This window comes from Rhipicephalus microplus, chromosome 3 (genome assembly GCF_043290135.1).
Source record: "Rhipicephalus microplus isolate Deutch F79 chromosome 3, USDA_Rmic, whole genome shotgun sequence".
In the NCBI taxonomy this organism is placed as follows: Eukaryota; Metazoa; Arthropoda; class Arachnida; order Ixodida; family Ixodidae; genus Rhipicephalus; species Rhipicephalus microplus.
This window is the reverse complement of record NC_134702.1, coordinates 156,556,565-156,583,269: the sequence shown is the minus strand read 5'-3', so window position 1 is coordinate 156,583,269 and position 26,705 is coordinate 156,556,565. Positions and strand designations below refer to the sequence as shown.

The 26,705-nt window shown below is 46.1% G+C and overlaps 2 protein-coding genes across 2 annotated transcripts in view; one reads left to right on the top strand and one right to left on the bottom strand.

Moving 5' to 3' along the window:
• The window catches only part of LOC142803028 (uncharacterized), a 246,596-nt gene that overhangs the window by 29,360 nt on the left and 190,531 nt on the right, over positions 1-26,705 (top strand). The gene's annotated exons all lie outside the window — the stretch shown is intronic.
• On the bottom strand, positions 21,443-26,643 carry LOC142803976 (uncharacterized). The gene is made up of 8 exons (XM_075890372.1): positions 26,427-26,643; positions 25,782-25,879; positions 25,358-25,694; positions 24,967-25,103; positions 24,235-24,373; positions 24,083-24,157; positions 23,206-23,326; positions 21,443-21,558 (listed from the first exon to the last, which is right to left on the bottom strand). Exons 1-8 carry the CDS (start codon positions 26,611-26,613, stop codon positions 21,525-21,527), a joined length of 1,128 nt encoding a protein of 375 aa, XP_075746487.1. The 5' UTR covers positions 26,614-26,643; the 3' UTR covers positions 21,443-21,524.

Below are 26,705 nucleotides of genomic sequence, written 5' to 3'. Positions count from 1 at the left end.
CCAATGGCAGTGAGCGCGGCTCTTCGTCTTTGAGGCCCCGTTTTTCGAGCCGGGGAAACGCTCAATGTTGCTTACTGAATAAAAAAAAACGCTGAAAACGCGTTCTTTCAAACAAGACCAAAATGGCGCCGATCGAGCGCGTAGTTCCCGCGTATCGTAGAGCCGAAACCTGCGCTATTCGCCCTCAATTTAAAGGGCAGGACGCCCGTTTTCGGTTTTTTAAAGTTGAATAACGATAAAAGTTGATGGTATTCGGCTATGAAATTTTGTAAATAGGTGCGCAATGATGTCGGGAACGCGAAAAGAAGGTCCGCGAAAACTCGATTTTTTGGCTGATTTTCGGTCCCGAAGTGCCGCGTCCCCCCTTAAAGGTGTGAGAATATTCTACATTCGTGTGCTTGCGGTGGTCTAGTGGCTAAGGTACTCGGCTGCTGACCCGCAGTTCGCGGGTTCAAATCCCGGCTGCGGCGGCTGCATTTCCGATGGAGGCGGAAATGTTGTAGGCCCGTGTGCTCAGATTTGGGTGCACGTTAAAGAACCCCAGGTGGTCGAAATTTCCGGAGCCCTCTACTACGGCGTCTCTCATAATCATATAGTGGTTTTGGGACGTTAAACCCTACATATCATATATATACATTCGTGTGCTTTCCCACTTTTCTTCTCCTTCATGAGGGTTGAAACATGGCCACATATATCCAATCTAGGATGGGACAATCCAGGGCCTTGTTTGATGCTCATGAACTTCTGTTTTCACTGCCCACCCAATTGTCTTAACCCTTGTTGGACACGAGAAAACTTTAGGCAATATTTTAATGAATGAATTTCTGTGGATCATGAAAGTGAAAAGTAAAACCATTTAAAAATCGCCATTTATAAAAACAAATGAGTGGCACAGGTTGCATCCCACCATCCACTTTCAGCATGACATGGTGGACAGTGAAACAGGTCGAAACACGCTACACAAAGAGACACATTGCACATTATGCAAATGTATTTGCTGTGAACTTCGTTAATATGTTTGGAGCACCACCGGCACCTCAGTCATTTGCCAATGAACTTTAGATGGCAGCCATTTCCGGCTAAGCTGAGCTCGTCGAACACCTTACTCATGGCTAGACTATTCCCCCCCCTTTCTCTTTTTTTTTTTCAGTGAGCTTTAACGTTTAATATTCAGCGAGTGCTCTGTGCGAGCAGTTGGCGACCGAGTATCGCGCAGTACCGCAGATACACCACAGGCTCTATGAAATTCATTTAAATAAAATCATTCACTATCACACCATCCAATGTAAAGTAAAATACATGGCTCCATGCGCACTCTGATGGTTGCTGCGGGATAGGTATTCCTTTTCTGGTCAAAATTATTGACTCCTTCCGTCCATTTGTTGTTGTCTTTCACATCAGAGGGGCACTGAAATAGCTTCTTTCTTGCCATTTTGTTGTGTTTACTGCACCTGCACGCGGTGTTCTGGGTCGTAATAGTGCAATATGATGTGTACATTTGAGTGTGTCCATAGATAGGTGACCGCCTCTGCCTTTCTCTTCTAAATGTGGGAGCCTCTCTCCAGCTTGTTACTTTCTTCGACTGCTTGACGTTGATTCCCTTTGATGAAGGAAAAGCTTTCACAATGAAGGTTTTTTTCCCCGAAGTGCTTGACAATAATTTTGTGGAGCTGAAAAAATGAGCAAGAAATACCTGCTGACCAAGAGGCACGATGCTATCTTGTCAGTGTCAGGACAACGGGTTCACTTAAGGTTACATCATCTGGCTTTTGTTTTCTTTTCCTTGTAAAGCTGGAACTTGCAGGAGATAGTCTAGTCTCAATTTAATGAGTTCAGTGAGACCGCCATGATTTGATTATTATATTGAAATACCGTAATGAAAAATTTGCTATTTTAAGCTAGTGGTCAAACTTCATAACATGATACACCTTGTAAGTTGCTATGTGTGCAGACAAGGAAACACACTCACAAAAAACTAAAACTTTATAGTGACCTGAAAAGTTCATTTGAAAAACTCTGGATTTCTTCTGACGCTAGCAGCACAAATGGCCGGTTAGGTACGTCTTGGCTCCTTCCACTTCATGCAATACTTCATCGGGCACATCGTTGCACTGACCAATAAAAGGGCAGAGCTGATTCATGTGCATTAAAACATCTGTGTGCGATATGAACTCATTTTCTTCGGTGTTCCATGACATCGAGTTCTCATTCTTTGTGTCTTGGAGACGTCATGAGCACTATTTAAGATCTCCTTGTTTGTGCAGTTCACAGACGTTAGTGCAGTTCACAGACGTTAGTGCTGCACTGTCACTATCTGCATTGTTATCGAAGAAAGAGACGGCGGGCAGCAATTCCTCAGTCCTCGGGTCTCCTGGATTGCTGTCGTTCACCTTCGAGTTGTCTGCAATTGCACAGGCACTTCGATTAAGCTTCATTTTCGCCAACAGTTTCCAATTGCACGTTGATATTTCCATCACTTGAAGAATGTTGATAGTTGCATCTTGTTCTGCACTCATTACAAAATGGCTCTTGCTGTGTTCCATCCTTTTGGACATGTCGTGGTACTGCACTGAGGACCACCGTGACCTTTACGAAATCTTTCTTGGATGGTCATCCAGGTGCGCACTTTCTGTAAAGCACCAATGCCGCCACAGGCTCTAACAGAAACATAACTTAAATGTGTGGTGGTTTGGGCTAGTTGGTATGACTTGACAGTAGTTATAGCACGAGAACAGAACGACGACAAAGGGACAAGAAAGAGACACTCGTCTCCTTCTTGTCCCTTTGTCCTCGTTCTGTTCTCGCACTATGGCTACCGTCTAACAGAAAGCTACACAGAGGAGTTGTACTATCACCTTGCCATTGTGGATGACGTTTAAACAGAAACTGTGCATTTGCTGTGGCCATTTTGATGGTGTGCGAGAATATTTACTTTTACCATCATGTTACCTACATTGAAAAGTGATAGCTTTAGCACATCTTGTCTCAGAGGTCAGCACCACCCATTGACATATTGTGTATTGGAGCAGTAGCAGGGCACACATGGCTTTTAGTGCGAAGCTCCTTAAGGCCTAGCCTTGATGATGTCTGCATTCCTCACACTCCACAAAACTGAAGCCAAATACCTGCACAAGAAAAAAACGAAAAAATCTATGAAAAACTGACTTTATAAGTACATCAATCAAGTATATGACAGCACAATATATGATATCCATCCGTCTGTGCACCTGTCCATGCATCTGTTCATCCATCTGTCCGCCCTTTATACTAGTCGGCAGCTTAAGCATAGACATTATAGGCTTTAAGGTCTAGCTTTGCCCGCTCCTCATCATTCATTTCATGAAGATGAATGAATTTTCTTTGTCGTATTTTTCACAGTTGTAATATTGGGTCAACGCCCAGACAATTGAAGATGAATGTCCCTGGCCTATTGTCAAACCATTTCACGGCATTCATGTTTTTCTGACCACATGGCACAGAGTGGTCCAGTGGGCTACAAGCTTTTTTTTTTTTCGTGTCTTTCTTGCTCATTGTAATCCATTCTCTCACACAGTGGCAATGTACAAGATTATCCTGTGTATCAGCTCGCTTACCAGAGGACTCGGAAAGAGTTCTCACCAGTGCTCAGATTTTTATGTCGGTCAGGGAGGCTTGAGCAGAGCTTGATGACTACTCTCGCCGATAAAGCTCATATCCGCCTTGATATTTGTAGAAACTATTGCTAGAGGCTGGATACACGTCGAAGTTGTAGCAAAGCCCTGGCTCTTCTGCCCGGACCCAAAGTTTGAGACAGCACTTGCATTTAGGCTTGTTCGGAAGGTACTTCTGGATTAGTGACCTTTTTGTGGAAAGGAATCAGAATCTCTTCAATACAAAACTTCGTTTCCAGTAGAATTTTCAACGTGTTTTCGTACAGTTTTGAGAGCCACGGGCAGACCTTGCAGCATTTTTATTCTATCGTTTCCTCTGTTGCAGCATTGTTGTCGACAAAGTGCAAGCGGCTAGTTATTCTCTCGAATCAGTTCCAAGACATAACTTAATGCTGCAAGCTCTAACCTTCTTTCCTGCTTTTAGTACACATGCGCACTGTGCATATCCACGAGGCTCATGCGGAAAGACATTCCAAGCACAGAAGTTTATTCTTCAATTGTCCTGCCCAGTGCAGTTGCATTTTTTTGCAGGTAGTACTTGTTTGTTTTTTCAATGACTTGTGTCAGCATCGTTCTTGACACAAATAAGTCTGCCAGCTGCTTTGCTGTGTGAGGCTCGTAGGGAAGCAAAAGCAAGTCATTTTAGAAGCCACTGCCTGGCTACTGAAATTATGCTTTCTTCCACATATGACGCTTCTTCGCGTATGTAACCTTTGACTTTTCTGACCTCAGACTCCGTCAAACTACTTTCTTCATAAGCGTTTTTATCAGCAGTTGCTGCTTCCACCTAATTATCGCGGCTCTCATGGAGTATGTCACTTTAGTTGCAGTGAATGGGGCGAAGCAAGTTGTCATTTCCAAGGAAACTTTTCTGTCGTGTTCGTGGCAGCCCACAAAACAAAAACAATGAAATACGCAGCCTGCGGATTGCATTAAAAGTTAAACTAAACAATTTCATTGTACTCAAAAACTGCTCAAGCTGTCATTAGCACAACCTAGACCTACCTGCCTTTTGGGGGTTTCAATGCCCTTGCCGCACCCCGCGGTAGACGTGCCGCCATTTTATTCCCGTTGAGTGGTGGCGGCATGTGAATAACATCTGATGTCCTGGCTTTGGTGCAAGTATCTAAGAACGTACTGTCTGGATTAAGCCAACTTCTAGGTAGTAAGCTCTGTCCTGTACCTTTTTTTAGTTTTTTACGCCGATGGGCATAAGCGGTATTGCCATAGAAAGCTGTGCCAGCCAGTCACCATCATTCTAGACGGGTATTCAGGTGTGTTACTCTGCCGGTAATCCTTCTACCCAGGATGAAAGCGAAGAGGGTGACGACAAAGAGCGTGGTGGTCGCGACGGCGGCACATGTCTCAGTGAAAACGCCTTCTTCTTCGTCGCACTTTTGCTCCTCTGTTGCAAGGCCTGCTCCGGAGTTGAGCCATTGAACGACTCTGCTTTTAGCACTGCGGGCTGCGGCCTTGATGGTGTCTTACAGCTTAATCTTGGTCGCTTGGTCATCAACATGGCGTGTCGCCCCACCTAGTGTGTCGATAAAGTCACCTATGGCGGCTTTGGCTGCATCGTAGAGCGACCAGTCACCACCCAACCAGATGGGTTCGGCAGTTCGTGCTGTGTGATCAGCATGCCCCTCTCGTCCCCTCTTACGGCGTGATCCAGCCTTTCTGTCTCCTCGTGCTCATTCAATGCAAGAGCCCAAGTCATCGCCATCTCCGGAACTATTGTCTCGGAGAGAAGCATTTGGTGTCTGGCTAAGCCAAGACAGGATGTTGTTCATTGTCTTGATGGTATATGCCAGAGCTGCACGCACCATGCCGGCAACTCGTTGAGCGAAGTCATCTATGGCGTTGGTGGTCGCCTGTGGGAGGAGGGTCTGTGGAGCTTCTTATATTGAAGTATCGTGCTAGCTTGCGCTGGTATGGCTAACATGGTCAGAGTGTGGGAATGGCAGCGCAGCAACACCAAATTGTTTGCATCTGTATTTCAGGTGCATAACGGTGCACAACAGCTGGTTGCTGGAGTTACACGAGTTGTTGCTAAAGCGCTTATCGATGGTGGCGCGCTCCATATCAGCAGACACAGTATTGCCTGTGCCGCTTTTTGCTCTCGAGACCATAAGACAGATCATGTCTTGGCAGGACTGCCTCTCCCACCTGAGGTCAACAAGGCCTGCGTCATCGAGGGTGTTGACACTCCTCCCGTATATGGACCAGAAGGCGTGCGCTACAATACCAGTAGCGGCCGGAGCTTCAAGGTGGTAGTCAGTGCTGAAGAGATCGTCACTGGTTTGGATCTGAGTCTCTCTAGCCCGGGCGTGTTCTGGACGTTCGCCATAAGCACTTTCAATGTTGTCACATGTATTGCTGATCGTCTGGCTAATGCGGTAGGGGTTGAATCATGTGGGGCTAGACGCAAATCCAGTTTGGCACAAGATGGTTAGTGCCATTACCCGCACTGTTTTTGTGTGGGGATACTGGAGTAGGTAGCTGAGCGCTTTGGAGCTCTCTATGACCGAATCCTGTGCGACTGAGATGTGAGATCTCTTGCTGACACGCCTCTTTAATGGCGGTGCGGCAATGTCTCTGGAGGTGCTATGTTTGATGGTGAAGCATCATTTACCCAAGCTCTTGTCTATGGGTCAGGTCATGTCTTGACACTGTCGCCCGGGTGCACCTCAACGTCTTCTATCACCACCAGTAACACATCCTCTGGCCCACCGACGAGTGCCTGCCCAGCTCTGGACAAGCAGTCAACTTGGAAAACACGGGGGCTAGCAACCCCCATCTCCTTCACGGTTACGTTGTAACCTACTCTCTGGGTCCAGTATGTTGTGGTGACAAAACTCAGCATGTAAGGTAACACTGCACGAGAGCCGCTGTACTTCATCTGGACAGGGACCACAGCCGTCTGGCTGCCCCAGGTGTCTATGCCGAATCTGCACCTCCCCGGGTACGTTGCTTTCCTTCTCATCAGCGCTGCGAAGTATGACAGGTCGACAGCCGTGACTGACCCGTTGGCCGCCTGGTCGCCATACGCACCCATATGACTTTCCACTTTTGTTATGTATGTGTCGAGTGCAAACCGTGAGGCCACGTGTGTCATCCTCATCATTTTGGCTCCATCGACCATGACCTCACTGAACAACATGCATCTAAGGTACGCAGCTTCGTCATGTTGGGAGTTGGCCGATGTTCTGACCGCTTCGACAAGCTGCGAAATAGCCTTGGTGTCCAGCATGGCCAGAAACTTGAAAAATCTGTTGGCCTGGAAGTCGCCAATTGGCTTGCTCAATACCTCGGCTATCGCTCGGTATCTTTCTGTCACATCCACATCGACCACTCCAGCTCTAACATGGTGGTCGATCCGCACATTGTGTATCGGGCATGCTCCAAGCCAAGATGTGTGTTTTTTGGCCCGTTGTTTCTCTCCCGTTGTCCATGTCAAAAGAAAAGGTGAGAGCGGGTCCACTCAACTCCATGGTGTGATATCGCTGGGTATTTTAGCGATTGTCTGGCTCACTATCTGGTCCAGACATGGCGGATCTCCGCAATTCATATCCATAGCCTGTGGCACACTCTGATCCCAGTAAGCTTGGGCAATCTGTAGAGGTAGGGACTGGTTTTCGTCTATCTTCTTGTCGTCCAGTGACATGATTCATCTGAAAGGTGTGTAGTTTTATGTGGAACCCACCAAGCTCCACAACTGGACAGGTGAGGGATCCAGCGCCCTGATTTTAGAAACTGCTTAAATGGCTAATTTCGGGTGGCCACATGCACTGGCTGTCACCACTCAGCCAGTTTTTATGAATAATGTCCATAGCTCCGCCTTGATTAGAAAATTCAACAATTATGTATGCTACACCATAGGGAAAGAAAGCAATTTATTAAATTGTATATTTGCAACTGCTGAGAAATACAAAAAAGGCCTTGTAAGCCGGGTCTGTGCTAATGCCTGTAATAGAGGGAAAACAACAGTCTGTTTTTTCAAGGCAGTTCCCATACATTTCTGCCTTATACTCTAAAATGGCCACGACTGCTAGCTAATAAGTAGCTGTGATGCCACGAAAATTCCAAGCATTGCCGATGAACATGGCATCCAATATAGCTCACTCAGGTGCAGGTACTTCCTCCCAATGATACCTAATGCACCAGGCCTATAATGGGCAAAGTTCTGTACAATAACAATAGAACCATCACTAAGTCTGCAGCAGCTCTTTCTGCAATCCGCAGCAAGGACAATATTATCCCATTAGCCAATATGGTTTTCTTACACTGTGGGCCTCTGCATGTGGCAATTAGCAGTCCAGTGTCATGCCCTGTTTTGAAGAAGTGGTTGCTTTCAGAACTATCCCAGACCTTTACATCGTGTTCCTGCTCGGAGAGCCTGTTACACAGCTGCTTAAGAGGGTTTCCTCGCTTTCTTACCAGCTTTTTCAATACCGACATGAAATTTTTAAAACAGAATGCACTCCATGAATTCAGAGGTCCAAGATGTTTGATGTCACTTGCAAGATAGCAGAGGCCATGGACATCATGGAACACATACTCCTTCTCATGTGCTCTAATGAATGAATGAACAAATTATTCAAGAATCCTGCCAGCTTACTTGATTTCGCTCACACTAACAGTGAGTGTTGCAAGCACTGTAACTGCTACATGCAAAGCAAGAAAATGTTTGTGCATGTGCTAAGGTATCATCGAGCAAAGCATTACACATACAAGAAAAAAACTGATAATACGCGTTGAGCATTGAGTCCTCGACGCGTTTATTAAAAACGAACACAGGTCAAGCGCTCAGCGATCCAAATCGGAGCTGTCATGAGCACGAACCACGGTCCTCTTCCTCGGCTTTTGCAGGCACTGCTAAATCCACCCTATTCATTCTACAAATTACTCCCCCGCGGAAAAGGAGCCATCCTGGCGACCTAAGGCACAGGTACAACTGGTGGGTCATAGTGCGGCTTCAGTCGGTCGACGTGAACAGTCTCACGGCCGTGACGGTGGCGGTCTGTGGATGACTGTAGGGCTCGACAATATAGTTTACCGGGGATGCTTGACGCAGGATGCGATAGGCGCCTTCATACTTAGGCAGCAGCTTTGAAGAAAGGCCTGTAGCTGAGGAGGCAACGCGAAGCCACACCAATGTTCCAGGCGAATATGACTGGGGATGCAGGTTGGCGTCATGGCGGTCCTTTTGGTGTGCTTGGTCTTGAGTAGTTAACGAACGTGCTAGCTGCCTACATTCTTCCGCATAGGTGGCGACTTCTGTGAGAGTTGCAGACTCTGAAGTATACGGGCGTTACAACAGAATAGTATCCATAAATGAGGAGGGTTCACGGCCTATAGAAGAAAGAAGGGAGAAAATCCAGTCTTGGACTGAATGGCGCTGTTGTACACATAGGTGACAAATGGTAGTATGCGGTCCCAGTAGGTGTAGTCAGCAGATACATACATGGACAGCATGTCGCCTAATGTGCGATTGAAGCGTTCAGTTATGCCATTGGTTTGGGGATGGTACGCACTGGTCGTTCGATGAACAACATTGCATTCACGCAGGAGGTCTTGTACGGCTTCTGAGAGGAACGTGCGTCCACGGTCGCTAGTGTACGGCTTCTGAGAGGAACGTGCGTCCACGGTCGCTGAGTAACTCGCGAGGAGCGCCGTGGTGAAGAACAAGTTTGGGAAGAATAAATAAGCCGACTTCACGTGATGTAGCCTCTTGCAGCGCGGCAGTCTCAGCATACCGTGTCAAATGATCAATAGCGACAACCAGCCAGCGATTCCCGTCAGGTGTGTATGGAAGTGGGCCGTATAAGTCAATTCCGATGCGATCAAAAGGTCGGAATGGGCAGGGCAACGGCTGGAGCGGTCTAGTGACGGCATGTGGTGAACTTTTCCGGCGTCGACATTTTGAGCATGAATGCACGTATTGGCCGAAAAATTGGTACATTCCACGCCAGTAGTACCGCAGCGGGACGTCTTTATTACATCATCGTGGCCGCATTGGGGGTCCGCATGAAACGAGGTGCAAATATCTGCACGTAGATGGCGAGGAATCATCAACAACCACTTGTGACCTTCACTGAGGTAATTGTGGCGGTAAAGTAGTCCATCGTGCATGGTGAAATGGCGAGCTGTGCGCCGCAGCGAGCGACTGGCGGTACTCGGTGATGGCTTCGATAGGAACTTCATTAAATGCACTATCCAATGGTCTTGACGCTGCCAGCCTGTGGTGAGGGAGGCAGAATTGTAGGTAAAAACAGATGCATTTGCACAGTCATAGGGAAGCGGAGATAGAGAGAGAGCATCGGCATCTCAATGTCTGCGTCCTGACCTGTAGATGACGCGGATGTCGTAGTCTTGGAGTCGTAATGTCCAACGAGCCAGGCGACCAGATGGGTCTTTTAGAAACGACAACCAGCAGAGGGCGTGATGGTCAGTCAGGACATCAAATGTCCGACCATATATGTAAGGTCTAAATTTAGCGATTGCCCAAACGATGGCTAGACATCCTTTCTCCGTGACTGAATAATTACTTCAGCTCTGGTCAGAGTGTGACTCGCGTAAGAAACGACGCACTCATCGAAACCAGACTTCCCCTGCGCAAGGATAGCCCCAAGGCCGACTCCACTAGCGTCCGTGTGGATTTCGGTAGGGGCGTCTGGGTCGAATTGACGGAGAATTGGTGGCGATGTCAGAAGATGACGTAATTTCGCAAATGCGTCGTCACAGGTGGACGACCTTGCCGAGATACCTTGGCTGTCAGCAAATAGACGTGTTAAAGGGATCATTATAGATGCGAAATTACGAATAAATCGTCGAAAATACGAGCATAGCTCTATAAAGCTCCGGAGTTTTTTGAGTGTGGACGGCTTAGGAAACTCGGTGAGGGCGTGGAGCTTGTCTGGGTCTGGTAGAACGCCGTCCTTGCTGACAACATGCCCTAAGATTGCGGACTTCCGTGCGGCGAAGTGACATTTCTTCAAATTTAGTTGTAGCCCAGGCTGTGTGAGGCATTCCAGAACACTTGCGAGGAGCTGGAGATGGGTATCAGTCTTTTGAAAAAACCATGACGTCGTCCAGATAGCAAAGGCACGTATGTCACTTGAGACCTCGAAGTATGTTGTCCGTAAGACGCTTGAATGTGGCCGAGGCATTGGAAAGGCCGAACGGCATCACGTTGAACTCGTACAAGCTGTCAGGAGTTACGAACGCAGTTTTGGGTGCTTTTCGCTACCTTTCTATGGGCGCTTTTGGCACCAGCCCTGTAGAAAGCCTTTACTTTAAGTCAAATGAGTGGTCGCTTCATCTGCAGAGAACTTGCATGTCTTTTGTATATTTTCTTAAGGTGAAAGCAGACAAGAAGCGCCCCTCATACTCTACTATTAATGAGTTGTCGAGCTCCATTCTGTTTCAAAACAAGCCTTCGATGAGGCAGCCCTTCTCAGTTCGCCTGAAGGATCTAGCTGAGGACACTGGAGTGTCACTCGAACACAGTTTAATGGCTCCTGCAGCATACCCGCCACCGTGGCAGTGGCAGAGTATAGACTGCGATGTGTCTTTCCTAGAAGTTACAAAGCATGCGCCTACTGACCATATCCGAACATACTTCCTGGAACTTCAACACAAATACACACGTCCTGAGTTCTTTACAGATGCCTCCAAGTCTAACTCCTCTGTGTCCTACGCTGCTGTCGGCCCATCCTTTTAAGATGCTGGCCCTCTATATCCAGGCACAGGTATCTTCACAGCGGAAGCTTTCGCGATACTTGTGGCAGCTAAACACATCAAACAATAACAAATACAAAAAGCAGTAATTTATACGGACTCCCTCAGAGTGGTAACGGCTCTGCACAGTCTTAAAAACAAAAAAACCCGGTCCTCGTCTCACTTTACTATATTTAATGCACACTCTACACACTCAAACAACATGTTGTAGTGTGCTGGGTGCCAGGGCACCGTGAGATCCAAGGCAACGTGAGTGCGGATCAGCTCGCTGCATCCGTCCACGAAAGCACTGCCACTACACCTATATCAATTCCGGCCCTTGATCTGAAGTCGTCTCTCAAGCGAATGCTCAGGAACTACTGGCAGAGCAAGTGGGATAGAAAACAAACTACACATTATTAAGCCACACCGTAGCCATTGGCCGCCAGTATCGAAATCACGTCATACAGAGGTAATACTAACGAGGCTCAGGATAGGACACACATACACTACACACACATATCTTTTGTCCTGTGGTGATCCACCATTGTGTGACTGATGTGATGAAGCACTAACAGTTCTTCACATTTTAATTCAGTGCAAACAGTTACAAACTCTAAGAAAACAACACTTTCCATTACCCTACCGACAACAGATACCTTTACACCCTGCAGTGTTCATCGGTAGGGAACCCCTTTTTAGTCAATAATCATTGTTAGCGTTTTTAAAAGAAATTCATAGTTTTCATATCATATACCGGGCATTCCGTAGCACGACCTCTCCAGAGAGGTTTTTACTGCGGTGGCTACACTCAACAAAGCACTTGCCTCACAGCCCTTGGACGCAAGGGTATCAACGAGTGAGGCACTTGTGCTAATGCCATACATGTCCACCATCGTTTTTTATTATCACCGACTTTTGTCATGTATTCACACCACACACACCTTTCACGGCATGGTCATGATTTTATTACTTGTATGTTTTTACCCGCCTTACCGCGAGGAGTTTTATGGCCCTTATACAGCCGCTAATCACAATCATTGTCCATATCTTAATAAGATGAACTGGCGCTCTTTGGTTGTGAAATGGCCCTTGCGCCACAAAACATCAAACATCGTCATCATCATTGTTCAGCTCGGTGGTGGGTGGCCATCATCGCCACCGAACTTTACACAATCTGTCTTGTCCCTCCTCTCCCTGATCGCCGCCTCAAAAGGTGGCGCACCGAACAACAGTTCTTTTCATCAAAACCAAAGCAGTCTTTCCCCAAGGTTCATGTTGTGCATAGCCAGAAAAAAAACAAAACAGTCCGAGCAATCTCACTTTTTCTTGTCTCAAAAACACTCACTGAAGCAATCGGCCCAGAGTACAGTCAAATCTCGACATAACGAATTAAGTGGGACCGCCGCAACTCGTACGTTATTTTGAAATATCGTTGTAATGAAAAACTTCGATTGTAAGCAAGAGGTCAAACCTAGGAGCGAACATGACGTACCTTGGCAGTTGCCGTGTGCGCCGACAAGCAAACAAAAAAAAAATTACACACACTTCAAACGTTCTTTATTTGAAGAAATCTGTGATTTTCTTCTGACGCGTGGAGCACAAACGGCTGATTAAGTACGCCTCAACACCTTCCACCTTACAAAGCACCTCATCGGGCGCATCACTGCACTGACCAATGTAGGTGCGGACTTTGTTCATGTGCACTAAAACATCCGAGTGCGATATGGTCTCATCCTCTTCAGTGTTTGGTGATACAGAGTCCTCATCCTTCGGGTCGTCGTCGTCGTCGTCGTCACTGGAGACGTCGCGAACGCTGTTGACGATCTCCTCGGTTGTCATGTCCGCCGACGTTAGTGCTGCGCTGTCGCTCTCCACGTAGTCGTCGAAGGAAGAGACGTCGGGCAACAGTTCCTCAACCTCAGTCCACAGGTCTCCTGGGTTGCTGTGGTCCTCTTCCAGGTTGTCTTCAACTTGGGCAGGCGCCTTGATTAGGCCTGCTTTTCGCCAGCAGTTACGGATTGTTGACGTCTTCACGTTCCACCAAGCTCCCGTCAGCATTTCCGCCGCTTGACGAACGTTGACTGATGTCGGCTGCTTTAAGCGGAGATTTATAATAAAACGCTGCACAAGGCGCTTGCGAAATTCCGCCTTAACACTCTTTATGATGCCTTGATCTAGTGGTTGCAGCAACGACGTGTTGTTCGGTGGCAGAAACTCCAGGCGAACGTGCGTCAAGCGTACATTCACAATGTGGGCTGAACAGTTGTCGACGATCAAAAGAATTTTTCTATTTTTTTTTTCTCATTTGTTCGTCGAGTTTGATGAGCCACTGCGAAAACAATTCTCTTGTCATCCAGGCACGCTTGTTCGCACAATAGTCGCACGGTAGGGATACGACGTTCTTCATGCAACGAGGCTTTGCGTATTTTCCAATGACAAGCGGCTTGATTTTCTTCGTGCCCGACGCATTGCAGCAGAGCAAGACCGTCACGCGGAGATGCGACTTCTTGCCTCCTTTACACTGCTGACCTTTGAAGTGCATCGTCCGATCTGGCAAGAGCTGGTAGAAGCACGCGGTCTCGTCCGTGTTGAAAATGTCGTCTTCGGAGTACGACTCTGCCACCTTTCGGAAACGATCGTTCCACCAGGAATCTGCACCCTCTTGATCCGCAGCCTTTTCTTCACCTGAGACTACCTGCCAGGTTATGCCGTTTCTCTGGCGAAAACGAAGAAGCCAACCCGCACTTGCATCAAACCCAGTTACTTCAAGTGCGTCGGCGAACTCGCGGGCTTTTTCTTGAAGCATTGGGCCAGACACTGGGATGTTTTGCAGCCGGGCATCTTTAAACCAGGTCAGCACAGCTTGGTCGACATCTTGAAAATTTCCCAGGCGCAACCGTTTCCTCGTAGGTGCAAGTTGTGACTCTCGGTGAAGCTTCAGAATCTTTTCTCTGTCTTTCCAAATGGTCGCGACAGTCGACGGGGCAGTGCCACGCTCCCTGCAGAGGTCGATTTGCTTTTTGCCCGAGTCAAGTTCCCTCAACAAATCCACCTTTTCTTGCAGGGAAAACTGCTTTTACCTCTTCTTAGCGCTGTCACCTGGTGCATTCATCGTCGGGTCTCCAAACACTTTGCAGAAAGCTAAGAAAAAAAGAACGACAGCAAAACGCAGCAGACTTCACACGTGCGTGGCACGAAGGACGCACGACGAAGGACGAGGCAACGAGGCTAGGCCTGCTAAGCTGCCACACATCAAACCATACCTGTGTGGTGGCGCTAGCAGTCGGCTCTCAACACGGTGATGATGATAGCTTCCGTGCATGGAAAAAAACAGCGGATACTGTGCTACGTGAGAGTTGCGGTGCTGCTACTTTTAACTAAATTCGTAATACTGATGTTCCTTGCGTATAGGCGAGCAAATAAATTATGCACGTTATTCTGAAATATACATTGTACTGAAATTCGTTGTTCTGAAATATTTTTACATTGAAAATATATAGGCAATCTGGCGGGGATGTTCAAAATATTCGTAAATCTGAAAAAATCGTTAATTTGGTGTTCGTAGTAACAAGATTTGACTGTATCATGTAATCAAGTTGGGAAGTGGCGACCTCCTTTTGGAGGTTCGCGACAAGCTCCAATACGACAACTTATCTATACTAGTAGCATTTGGGGATGTCCCAGTTTCCATAGGCTCCCACAGATCCTTGAACACAGTTGAGGGTGTCATTTCCGATGACGACCTTCTTGGATTATCTGGAGAGTGAACTATTAGAAGGCTGGCAAGACCAGAATGTAGTGAAGGTCCAAAGAATAGTGATACGACGAAACAAAAAAGAAACACCAATGAAACATGGGAAATCGGCAGTCGCCTTTTCCTATCTCTCTTTCTCCCTATATCTTCGTCTTTATCTCTCACTTTTTATCTATCCTGTCTTATACTCTCTCCTGTTTACTTCCAAACTCCCTGGCGGCTAGGGTTAACCATGTGCAAATAGCCTACCTTGGTCTAGGCGCATTGGGTTATAGTAGCGTTGTACGGCTGGCGTCTGCAGCTTTCAGCATCTGCAAACTTGTAGCGTCCCCTCGTTGGGCTCCGTGGTGGGTGGCCGCCAACGCTTCTGAAGAAAATTAAACTGGCATGCATAGAGCTTTTCCCTTATTAATTGATCGTACCGCCTTAAAGCGCACGCACCGAAGACTTAGGCTTTTTCAACCGATCAAATGAAAACTTCCCTCATTTTCATGTCATACATACTGAGATAAGTGGCAAGCAAGCCAGAACTGTATCCCCCTTTGTATATTTGATTGATATGTGGGGTTTAACGTCCCAAAACTACGTGCAACCAAACCTGAGCACACAGGCCTACAGCATTTCTGCCTCCACCGGAAATGCAGCCGTCGCAGCCGGGATTCTATCTTGCGACCTGCGGTTCAGCAGCCCAGTACCTTAGCCACTAGATTACCGCGGCGGGGCAGTCATTCAGTATTTTGCTTTTGGTCTTGTTGATGCCCAGCTATCACTGTGAACCAAATCTAAACGTTCAACTCGGTACTTTTTTCAATTGGAGGTGGGAAGGAAAGAAAACGAGATAGAGCATTAAGCAGGGCAATCTTATCGGAAAGCCCCAACATAGAAAGGAGGGCGAGCACTGCGTATGTTGTTACAACCCTCACCATCTACAATTCACAATCTACAACTTCGATTCGAGCCCGAGCCATTTGAGTAGGAAGCGGGCATTCTACTCCCGAACCACTTCAGCAGAGCAACTGTTGAAGCGACAACACACTGCAGACTACTGACCACAGTGCGACAAGCCGATTGACCGTATTGGAGCTTCACTTTGTTGGTGCTGCGACCGTTCTCGGTGCTCCCTCTGTTTTAGTACACCCTGCTTTCACTGATAAGGCCCCACCACCTTGACTTGTGTTGCTTTTCAAGCCACAAAAACTTGCAAGATACTTCCCAACATACTGACGTAAAAAGCAGTTAAATGTACTGAGAAAAAATATTGTAAATGTACTTTAGAAAAAATAAATGTACTGTAGAAAAAATACAACACGAGAGTGGCACAAAACATCTCTCAGGCGGTGGTTAAATTCACATGCCTCTCGGTTGCACTGTTGTATAGTCGCTGTGTTGCGGTTGCCACGGCGACGATTGGTACATCGGGGAAGGACCAAGCTTGCATGTATCCGGTGTATTTCAGGGCGTTGCGAAGCAATGAAGATCAGCAGGTCTCTGTATTTGTCAAACGCCACACGACCGGTGTTGCGGGTGAGGTCATTATTCCCGACGCTGAGGATAAGGGTCGTTGTTGACGGTGGCACGAAGTCCCGTAACGCACGCACGTCCTCGATGCTGGCGCCACACTGTGTGACGAAGGCGGGACTGCCTTCTCGAGCAGGGTCGAAGTGCTGGTAAAGGTACTTTGTTTGGGAGTCCCCTACAACGACAGTTGAAACCGCCGTCTTTGGGAACTTTCACAGTGTAGTTTTCGTTGCCGTCCGTTCGGGATCCTTAGGCGTATAGTATGAAAAAGGTGCCCTTGGATCCAGTGGGAACGAAAACTTTTTATTTTTCCTACGTTTCAGCCGGGGACCAGCCTTCATCAGGGAAAACACGATACAAAAATGCGCTTTTCTGAAGTAGGAATGGTATATCAAGGGCCCCTGACTCGTGAAACATCACTATCATGCACTATCTACTGTGACGTGGTGAGTAATGAACGGTGAGCAGAGAATGTCAAAGCAATGTCAAAGAAAGATTATGTGAATGCATGAATGGTGTTTACACCAAGTAGATCACATGAATAGCAGTTTGAAAAGTACAGTAATATCTACAAACAAAAATAAAGCTATCAAACCCATACAGCAAATCACACGCACAAAAAGACAAAAAAGTATAGCAGAAAACGTTCGCATGGAACAAAATGCATTACTAAGAATTTCAGGGGGCGCAAACAGAATCGATAACACAGTTAAGAAATTCACTGCATGGAAAAGATGTAGTGAAAATCTGCAAGTACAGTGATTATGAACAGACTGTGATGAAACTAGAACTTAGTTCTGCGCCGAAAGAAACGTCAGTTTGCCTGGGTTTTCATTTATACCGGATGAGATCGCGTTGAACTTTTGTATCAGAAATGACTCGCGCATTTTTCTGTCATAGTGTGAAGAGAAACCTGATTCCAGTATAGTAGCTCTTAGTTTATTGAATGAGTGACCAGGAATCAAATGAGTGACCAGGAAAGATTATGAGTGTTCTTGATGCCGCCCAGGAACACATCTCCTTTAAGAGCGCTGTGAAGTCAAAACAACATGTATGAACGAAAGTACCACTGAAGTTTTTCTCTAAGACCATGCTGGTATATAAACGTCTACACCCTTTAAATCGGGTGCCAGGCTGGTATTCCTCGAAACATCGTGGAAAGTTTTAATGGTGGCTGCCTGTCTTCTGCTGAATCTTGATGCGTAGGCGGGTGAGTTGTCGTGCTTCTGTAGCAGACTGAAGCGCTACAGTCACGTCGGGGTTTTCTTTGTCAGTGACGTTGGGTTACATGGAGTCGAGCGTCATGACCAGCTTCCTCCAGCAGACAGACGTGGCGTTTTTGCGTTTTTCATCGAACGGTCAAGTTGTATGTGAAATCGCGCATGGAGGTATTGTATCGCACGTCTTTTGCTCGACGTCAACTTACATTGTGAGCATGCCGGCGATTGTCTTGTCCAGGTGCTCGACGAAGCCATAGATTTGTGGGTGGTAGGCGGTGATCCAGTGGTGGCTTTTTCGGCTCACCTCAATATCGCCCGAGGTAATCTCACTCAAAGCCGCGCCTCTGCCTGCATAAAGAGAACCTGAGGGGCGACGTGAAGAACAATGTCCTCAACGAAAAACATTGCTACTTTGGCGACGCTGTCTTTGAGCAAACCCCTTTTATCGGCGCCGCGGGTGAGGTATACTCGGTAGCAGCGATGATGTATTTCTGTCCTAAAGTCGACGTCCGCGATGGCCATGGTAAGTTCATACCCATTTGATAGAACTACCACCAAGTTGGTTCGATGTGCTGCATAAATCTCGCTGGCCTTGTTTGCGGTGTCTTGCTTCGCTGACAGTTGCGGCATATCGCGTAACGATAGTCATCGGCGGTGACGCATGGCAAGTGTAGTACTTTCCTTGTATTTGTACGATTGTGCGGGAAAAGCCGGCATGACCAGACGTTGGTTTGTTGTGCAGGGCCTTCATAATTGTTCGTTTTGTCGTACGCAACGATAAGTAGCTAGCTCGGGCGGGAGAGATGTTCTTTACACAGCACATTTCATTTAAAAAAATTGACTCCATTTCTCGCCTGCGTGCATTTGAGTGGACGGTGGTTTCTGCCCTCCATATGTTTCACTAGCTTCATCAATACCGGGTTGGCTCGATGTCGCTCAGTGAAGTCGGTGGCGCTTATGTTCTCTTCTTGACTGTATAGTACCTTTTCTTCCCGCTCAAACTGGGCTACGCTAAAGCCATATCAATTTATCATGTGCCCCGCCGCGGTGGTCTAGTGGCTTAGCCACTACCTTACTAAGGTAAGGTAGTGGCTAAGGGCTGCTGACCCGCAGGTCGCAGGATCAAATTCCGGCTGCGGCGGCTGCATTTCCAATGGAGGCGAAAGTGCTGTAGGCCCGTGTGCTCAGATTTGTGCACGTTAAAGAACCCCAGGTGGCCCGAATTTCCGAAGCCCTCCACCACGGCGTCTCCCATAATCATATGGTGGTTTTGGGACGTTAAACCCCACATATCAATTTTATCGTGCACCAACTCGGCCAGTCAGCAGTACCCCAAAAAGAGTCGTGATCTTCGTCGCCCAGCAGCACTGGGCCGCGAGACCACTATTTAGGCACTTGGCATCGAAGTGCTTCAGTCCGGACTGGTACATGACGGTAATGTCGAATGCTTGAATTCTTAGGCTCACCCGTGTGAGGTGACATGAAGGGCATTCAAGTTAGCTAACTAACTCAAGGCGTAGCAATCTCTCAAAACTATAAAAGGCTTGCTGTGAAGGTAGGGGTTAAACTTAATGCTTGTCAGCTGATGGCAAGTCGCTCCTTTTCTCTTGCTGATGGTAGTACCAAAAGTAAGGTTGTCAATAAGCTACAGCCGCAACGAAAGGTGCTAGGCCTAATTCGACAAAAATGCTGTGAACAGTGGCTCCCCGTCTATCAAGCCCACCCGTACACGATTCACTACGTCGTTCAATCTCTGACGGCGGCGAAGGGAACACTAAACTGAGACTGGCCTTCCAGACCCTGTTTTAAACACTTTGAGCGACTGTTACAAGCACACCGGCAGGGTACCCGCTAGGCCATTATACATCATTTTTTGTGTAGTAGAGAGGTATTTACTATGATATCCTTCGTTGGTCTTCGGAAAATTGTGGTGTCTACGTGTTGCCCACTTGGAAGACAGTATGCAGTATGTGCAATTTTTTGATGCCCTGGCTGACGGCGAAGAAGAAGAATTATGCCTGAAGCTTTCGTAATGGCAGGCCCCAGTCAAAAATATTCAATGGGTCCAACTGGAAAATTTCCATTTAAAATCAATGGGTGTTGGACCAGTAGGATTTTCGCCACCCATTGAACATTATCCCGTTCGAATCAATGGGTAAACCCTTATATTCCAAAGGGGGATCCAAGTGGCTCACCACTTCAATGCAACTGGTTCAACAGGGGACCCCATTGGCTACCAGTTAAGTGTGGCTGGTGCTGAGCAATTGCCAGTTAGTTGCAATGGTGCGCACCATTTGAAATTGGTTGGTGACAAACTGGTAGCCCCTTTGGCCTCACATGGCCAGCCCATGAAAACGAAATGGTACGCTGGTGGTTGTCCAATTGGTGTGAATTGGCTAACCCGTTGAATCTAACTGGTGGTCAATTAAATATCCCGTTGATTTCAAATGGTCAACCCATTAAGACTAAATGGTACGCAGGTGGTTGTCCACCTGGTGTGAATTGGCTGACCTGTTGAAGCTAACTGGTGGTCAATTGGAAACCCCATTGACCTCAAATGGTCAACCCATTAATACTAAATGGTATGCAGGTGGTTGTCCACCTGGTGTGAATTGGCTGACCTGTTGAAGCTAACTGGTGGTCAATAGGAAACCCCATTGACCTAAAATGGTCAACCCATTTATACTAAATGGTATACTGGTGGTTGTCCACTTGGTGTGAATAGGCTGACCTGTTGAAGCCAACTGGTGGTGAATAGAAAACCCGTTGACCTGAAATGGTCAACCCATTGAAAATTAATGGTAGGCACGTGGTTGCCCGGCAGGTCTCAGTAGACTAACCCGTTGAAGCTAACTGGTAATCCTGTGGTTCCAGATGTTTGGCCCACTGATCGTAACTGGCATTCCAAACAGCCCCCAATTCATTCTAGTTGGTAAGCAAATTCAATGTGGCTGGTAACCACATGACTTCCCACATTGTTGCAAATGGTCAGCACTTTGATGGTAATTGAGACTCCAATGATTCCATATGTTTCAATAAAAGGTTGAGTTGGGCTAGTTGATACATACTTGGATACATGCAGCGCGAACTTAGACAAAGAACACAGACAAGCGCTCGTCTGCGTTGTGACTCTCTGGTCTTCGACCAAGCTGCACTGCATGTATCCAGATGATTGGCCCAGTGACAAAAGCTGGTGTTTAGCCAGTCACCATTCTACCTGGTAAGCCAATTTAATATGGCTGGCCATTAGTTTCTGGTAAGCACTTGGTTGACGCTAAATTGCTAACTGCATTTCAGCCAGCCAGTGGTTGGTATACAGAGAGAGCCAACTGAAGCTAAGTAGTAGTGTAGTAATTGCAGTCTCTTGGCTGACCTATAAACATGATTATCACATTTCTGCGGATGCAAGTAGAAAATGACAATCCTGTAGAAGGCTGGCTGTCATCACACTGCACTTCATTAATTGCAATTTCACAACACAGTGGAAACAGCACAGGCTGGATTACCTAGTGTGAATGTGACATTAATGCACACTCAAATGCATGCACATACAAGATAAAAACAATGGTAGAGAAAAAAAAAATATGAAAGAATGAAAATTTATTCACACATTCCATAATATTTACACTATTTAGAAAATGCACCAATGGTCCTCCTCCGTTAAACTTCCGCAACGCCCTGGTTGTCCTTCGCCCTGCAAATGTTTTGCAGAATTTATACATTTAGTCAGCCACACAATGGCTTACATTCTTCCAAGTCTAGATGTGATTTAACATAAAAACATTAACATAAAAATAGCTATGCATGTTGAAGGGGTACAACAGCTGTGCCAATTACGCGAATTTGATACAATTCCCCGCTTTTGCGCCGAGCTGCCAAAACCATATTGCGCCACGCTGCGCCAAAATGCCAGACGAGCCTCCAAATTTTCTCAGTTGTGCTAATTTCAGCGAGAAATGGAGGCCGCGTACGTTGCCCTCCTGCAGTTTCAGTCATCAATCAATCCAAGAGCACAGACTCTAACCTTAAACCATGGTAACCTAACCACGCTAACCTTAATCCCATTAGGGCAGGGCACTCGCGAGACGCGATCGACCAGATAAAGTAACAAAACCGTGCGCATCGATCCGCTGACTGCAACAAATACCTATCCGCTGGACGACGCAACTTCAAGACAAAAATGCATTGCCGTAGCCATGAATGCTTAGCGGGAAATATGAACTTCCTAGTCAGCAAAAGCAGCTATGGCATGTTAGCAACTAGAGCAGGGAGCACATACCGCGTTTTCCGTGCCCGAACAGTCAACGTGCTGCGAACACCAGCATTGCTGGTGACCATGTTGGTCGCCATAGCAACGGCACATAAAGCATTTTGTCATCTCGGCAATATTTGGTGCTGTTGTGGGACCAACGAGCATGCGCCGTTGTTACTTGATCAGGTAGAATGTGCCTTGGGACAAGCCGAGATGTTGTGCCCTAAACCTAACACCCATAAAAAAAAGGGGGAGGGGCATGGCGGTGTTCGAAAAAAATTTTTTTGTCTTGTTCTAATCTGTGCAGAACGCTACTTGAACTACCTTCTTTGCTATACACCGGTGCCCTGCGAAAATGCGTATTACGATTTGGAAGGGGCTATTAGCAACTCACGGGACAGCAAATTTTGTTCAATTACTCATGCGTGAATACTACAGCATAATTGTGAGCACTAGTATAATCGCTGATGCCTGAAAAAGTTACTGGCAATTATTTGGAGCAGCGTATGACACTTCTGTCACCCTAAAAAAAACTGCGCAAGGTTTTTTTTTTTCGCCACCTCAACTCCTCAGTTTCACAAATCCCTTGAATTTCAAGGTCCCCCAATTCGCAGATCTACATTTTCATTTACGGTTTCTGTCAAAGGATTAGGCAGATGCAGCAAGTGCTAATGCAGACTTTATCATTGTTTGCCCAGTGGGGTAGATCGAAATGCTAGTTTTATTGAAATGGCAGGGCTCACGCTTACTCTGCAGGATTTAGGTGAAGTTGAAAAACTTGAACATACTTTTTTTTTCTGAATGTAAGTCTTCTTTCCTCCAAATTTGGTCTTTTGTGATAAAAAATAAATGTTATTTCTTACAACCAGCCCTAAATTTGCATTTAAGTGTTCCGAAAGTAAGCTTCTACTGCTCCAAATGTTATTTCGGTTGTTGCACCCCTGACGTTGTGAAACACCTTAACTAATGCCATCCAATGCAGTCTTCTCTTTCTGTACATGCATGTTGCAAGCAGATGAATATGGCCAAGTTTCTCTTAAAAAAAGGGGGGGGGGGAGTCCTTTGACACAAAGAACACACTTATCTTACCGCTTGGCAAGCTTCTCAATATCTGAAAGCTTCTCAACAATGAAGTGGTTCATCTGTTTGACTGCCAACGGCAGTACTCCTGCAGGCACGCCTTGATGCTCCAGACGTGCTCTGTAGCAGTCTGAAACAACAAAAATTATCAATAAATAGCCTTGAAGAAACCAGCTGCTTAAAGAACTAATAGCATCGATATTACTTTAAGAACACAAAAGTTCAAAATTGAACTTTTAGTCATATTTCTTGATGCAATGAAGTGTTATATGCTGAATGGCCTAGAATATGCCTTAGCAGCACAGGCTTGAACAATACAGAAAGCATTCTCCAGTTAGCAAAAGTGTTCCGTTCCAGCATTTATTAGAAAAAGGAAACTGCGAACTTAGCGTGCACATGCACAAAAATAATCTAAAAAAGTAACATTTCACAGCTCTCCACTCGCACCATGTAACTGTGTGGATTTATATAGTGCAGGAAGAAAGCAGAGAACACTATTTCTTTTTTTGTCATTTTTTATGAAAGAGATATAAGTTATGATGAAAAAAATGCTGGCAGTCTACACACTAGCTCTATTGTTGGCTTTTCTTTTTTTCGACTATCTTTTTGAACTACCAGTGCATTTAAGAGACTTAAGACTTTCACCTGCCTGCACTCCTGACTAAAACAAATGAATTTAATAGTAAGTAAGAGGCAAGGTGTTGGGTCACATTTTTACAACTACATAGTTTATGTAAAATTGTGTTCATAACTGAAGTCAAAGCAGACAGTAAAGTTTGTAGTGGCTTCAAAATAGACTCAATTGCAACCGAGCTTTGCTGTGATTTCATGTACTAAGAATAAGATTGGTTCAATATGCATTCCAAGAGACTGTCTGCACACTTACCACGCATTACGTCCAACTTCCACGGTGTTAGGGGAGCCTTGCGTGGACGGTTAGGGTACCGTGGACAATGTTTTCCTGCATAACAGATATCCACAACAACGAATTCCCCCGTTACCAACTGACACACACTATGCTTTTGTATTATAACCAACCATGCAGGGAGCGCTCCTTAAGGTTGTCTTTCGACCAGATGGTGACTAGCAGGTCCTTGACAAATAAGGAATCCTTATGATGGGACTGCACATGTTCCCATGCACCTTTCTTGACCCTAAGCCCTCGTCCAATGTCCACCTGCACGGAACATATGCATTCTGAAGGCATCCATGTGCAGTGCAACCTGTATTGCATATCATAAACAACAAAGGTCTATTCATTTCACCAGCACTTTGTCAGCCAGTTTTGTGGTGCTGCACTCTAGCATTCTTTCTATGAACTGCACATGGTGGTGTCAGCACCACAGTATTCATTGAGAGAAAGTGCAGCCTTTGTGCAAGACCAGTTTACAAAGTGCCTGCACCTTCTCAGTGAGGTTGTGCTGAATCCGCGCAGCACGAGATGGCTAAAACAGCAGCAGACAAGGCCAAGTGTATTCCTTAATATTTCTGTCCAACAAGTACGTTAGTGAAGTTGTTTTAGTAAGTTGTGTTGCTGACAACGAAATTCATTTTTTTTGGTTGTTCATAAGTTCTGCTTAAAATTTACACATATCTATAATGATCACTGAACTCTTTTTGGAATGTCTTGCTCAGCTGTGCAGAGACAAACTTCTATGACAAGTAATCTATAATGCTCAATCTTGCTTTATATTATTTTAACATGCTTTCAAAAGAACAGTTGTTTGTAATTTGGACAGCTGCACATTATTGACATTCCAGATAGAATACCATTGTTTCACTGTCATTCGGTTGCGGATTGGATGAACCTGGGCGAAGGGCTCGCTCTGTCAAGGTGTCTTGTAGATCCTCAGACACGGAGGGGCTCGACTGGCTGCCATCCATGATCCTTTTCATAATTCTGCAGCCTGCATTTATACATGAGGTGCCGTGCTGTTTGCATTGCCCAGAGAGGAAAAAGAGCTGACAAAATATTTTCATTAAATTTCATCAAACAGCTGTAAACAATAGCCATTTGCAGTCTAAACTCGAAATATCTTCACTTAAAGACTGCCGAACGTTTTATGGTAACAAGCTGTACACACTGCTAAATGTCAGAAGAATGGCATTAATGCTTTCACAGCACAAAATCAGTACAATGAAGACATTTTCTGCTTCATACCTTTCATGTCTTCCAGTGCAGAAATAACCTTGTCCTGAAGCTCCATGTTCAGTCTTCTGAGTTGAGCCATCTCCCTGTCTTTTTCTTCATTTTGTTTTCGCAGTTGGCGAATGATGGTAGATTTTTTCTCTACCTGCTCTTCAAGGTTATCAATGGTTTCATGAGCCCTCTGAAGGCGCCCACTGTCCATTGCTTCTTTGTGGTGCTTTTTAGAATGTGGCCCATCTTGATTTTTCGCCTGCCTCTTCATATTTTCTTTCTTGCTTTTTAAAAGCTGAAGCAGGCGTGCCTCTGCACCACTTGTTGTTTTGTTTTTCGTTTTTTCTTTGATAGGGCTCTGGGCGAAAATAGAAAATAACTTGTTACACACTGTTTACACAAGTGTTGACAGGACCTTTTGTAGGAGGTTTAGATAATAATTTACCTCCGCTTCATTCTCGTAGTCCGAAGACGCCGGCGAATAAACCCTCTTCGGAATACGCGTTCTCTCTCTGGCCTCTGTCTCCGCGAAGTCCTCCGATTCTGGAAAACGTGAGGGCGGATTGCAACATTAACATTTACTGAGTTAGTGTCACATCATCCTCTGACGCGTGCACATTTCACGATCTCTAGCATGCACTTTTATTAGTTTTATTGCATTGTAAATTAACCATCGAACCTCGTGTGAATGCTTAAGTACCGTTGTAACACAACGTCATATGCCGCGAGCGAAATAGTAGCGTATAGACCTTGTCATTAGGTATAAAAGCTGCAGTGCCACAAACAAAGGCGCGTCCTACCGCAAAAGGGCCTTATATACTCCAGGCTGATATACCCGACGCTGTTGGTATCTCTCTGCGGCCAGGTAAATACCAGCGTCATCTCCGTAGAGTTTTCAGGTATATGCATAAATTAATAATGACACCATACTTATTTGCGATTGCACGCGGTAAATTAACAAAATGAACTATGCTAGTGGAGATTATCGATAAAATACTTTGTAGTTACTAACGGTGAACAGTGCTTAGCAGTCAGCCAGGCCAAAGAGAATGCATTTCGCCGGCAACATATCAAACAAAAGCAGGCTTACCTCCCAGTGCCAGAATCCGGGCCCTATAGTAATCGCTGTCTCCACTGTCGTCCGTCCATTTGACTAAATAGAGGGATTTGGACTTGAAGTCTTGCTGGTGACGGGGGAAGAAATCTTTAACGTCTTCTATTGGCACCGTTCCAATTTTTTTATCATCTTCGTACCGGACTCGAACGTGGGTAATCATCTTGCAATGCTGAAGAAAACATCTACACACGTGCGCTACAGCTGGTCAAACGCTGGTCGCACACAGCAAGCAACAAGGGTCGACCGCAGCTG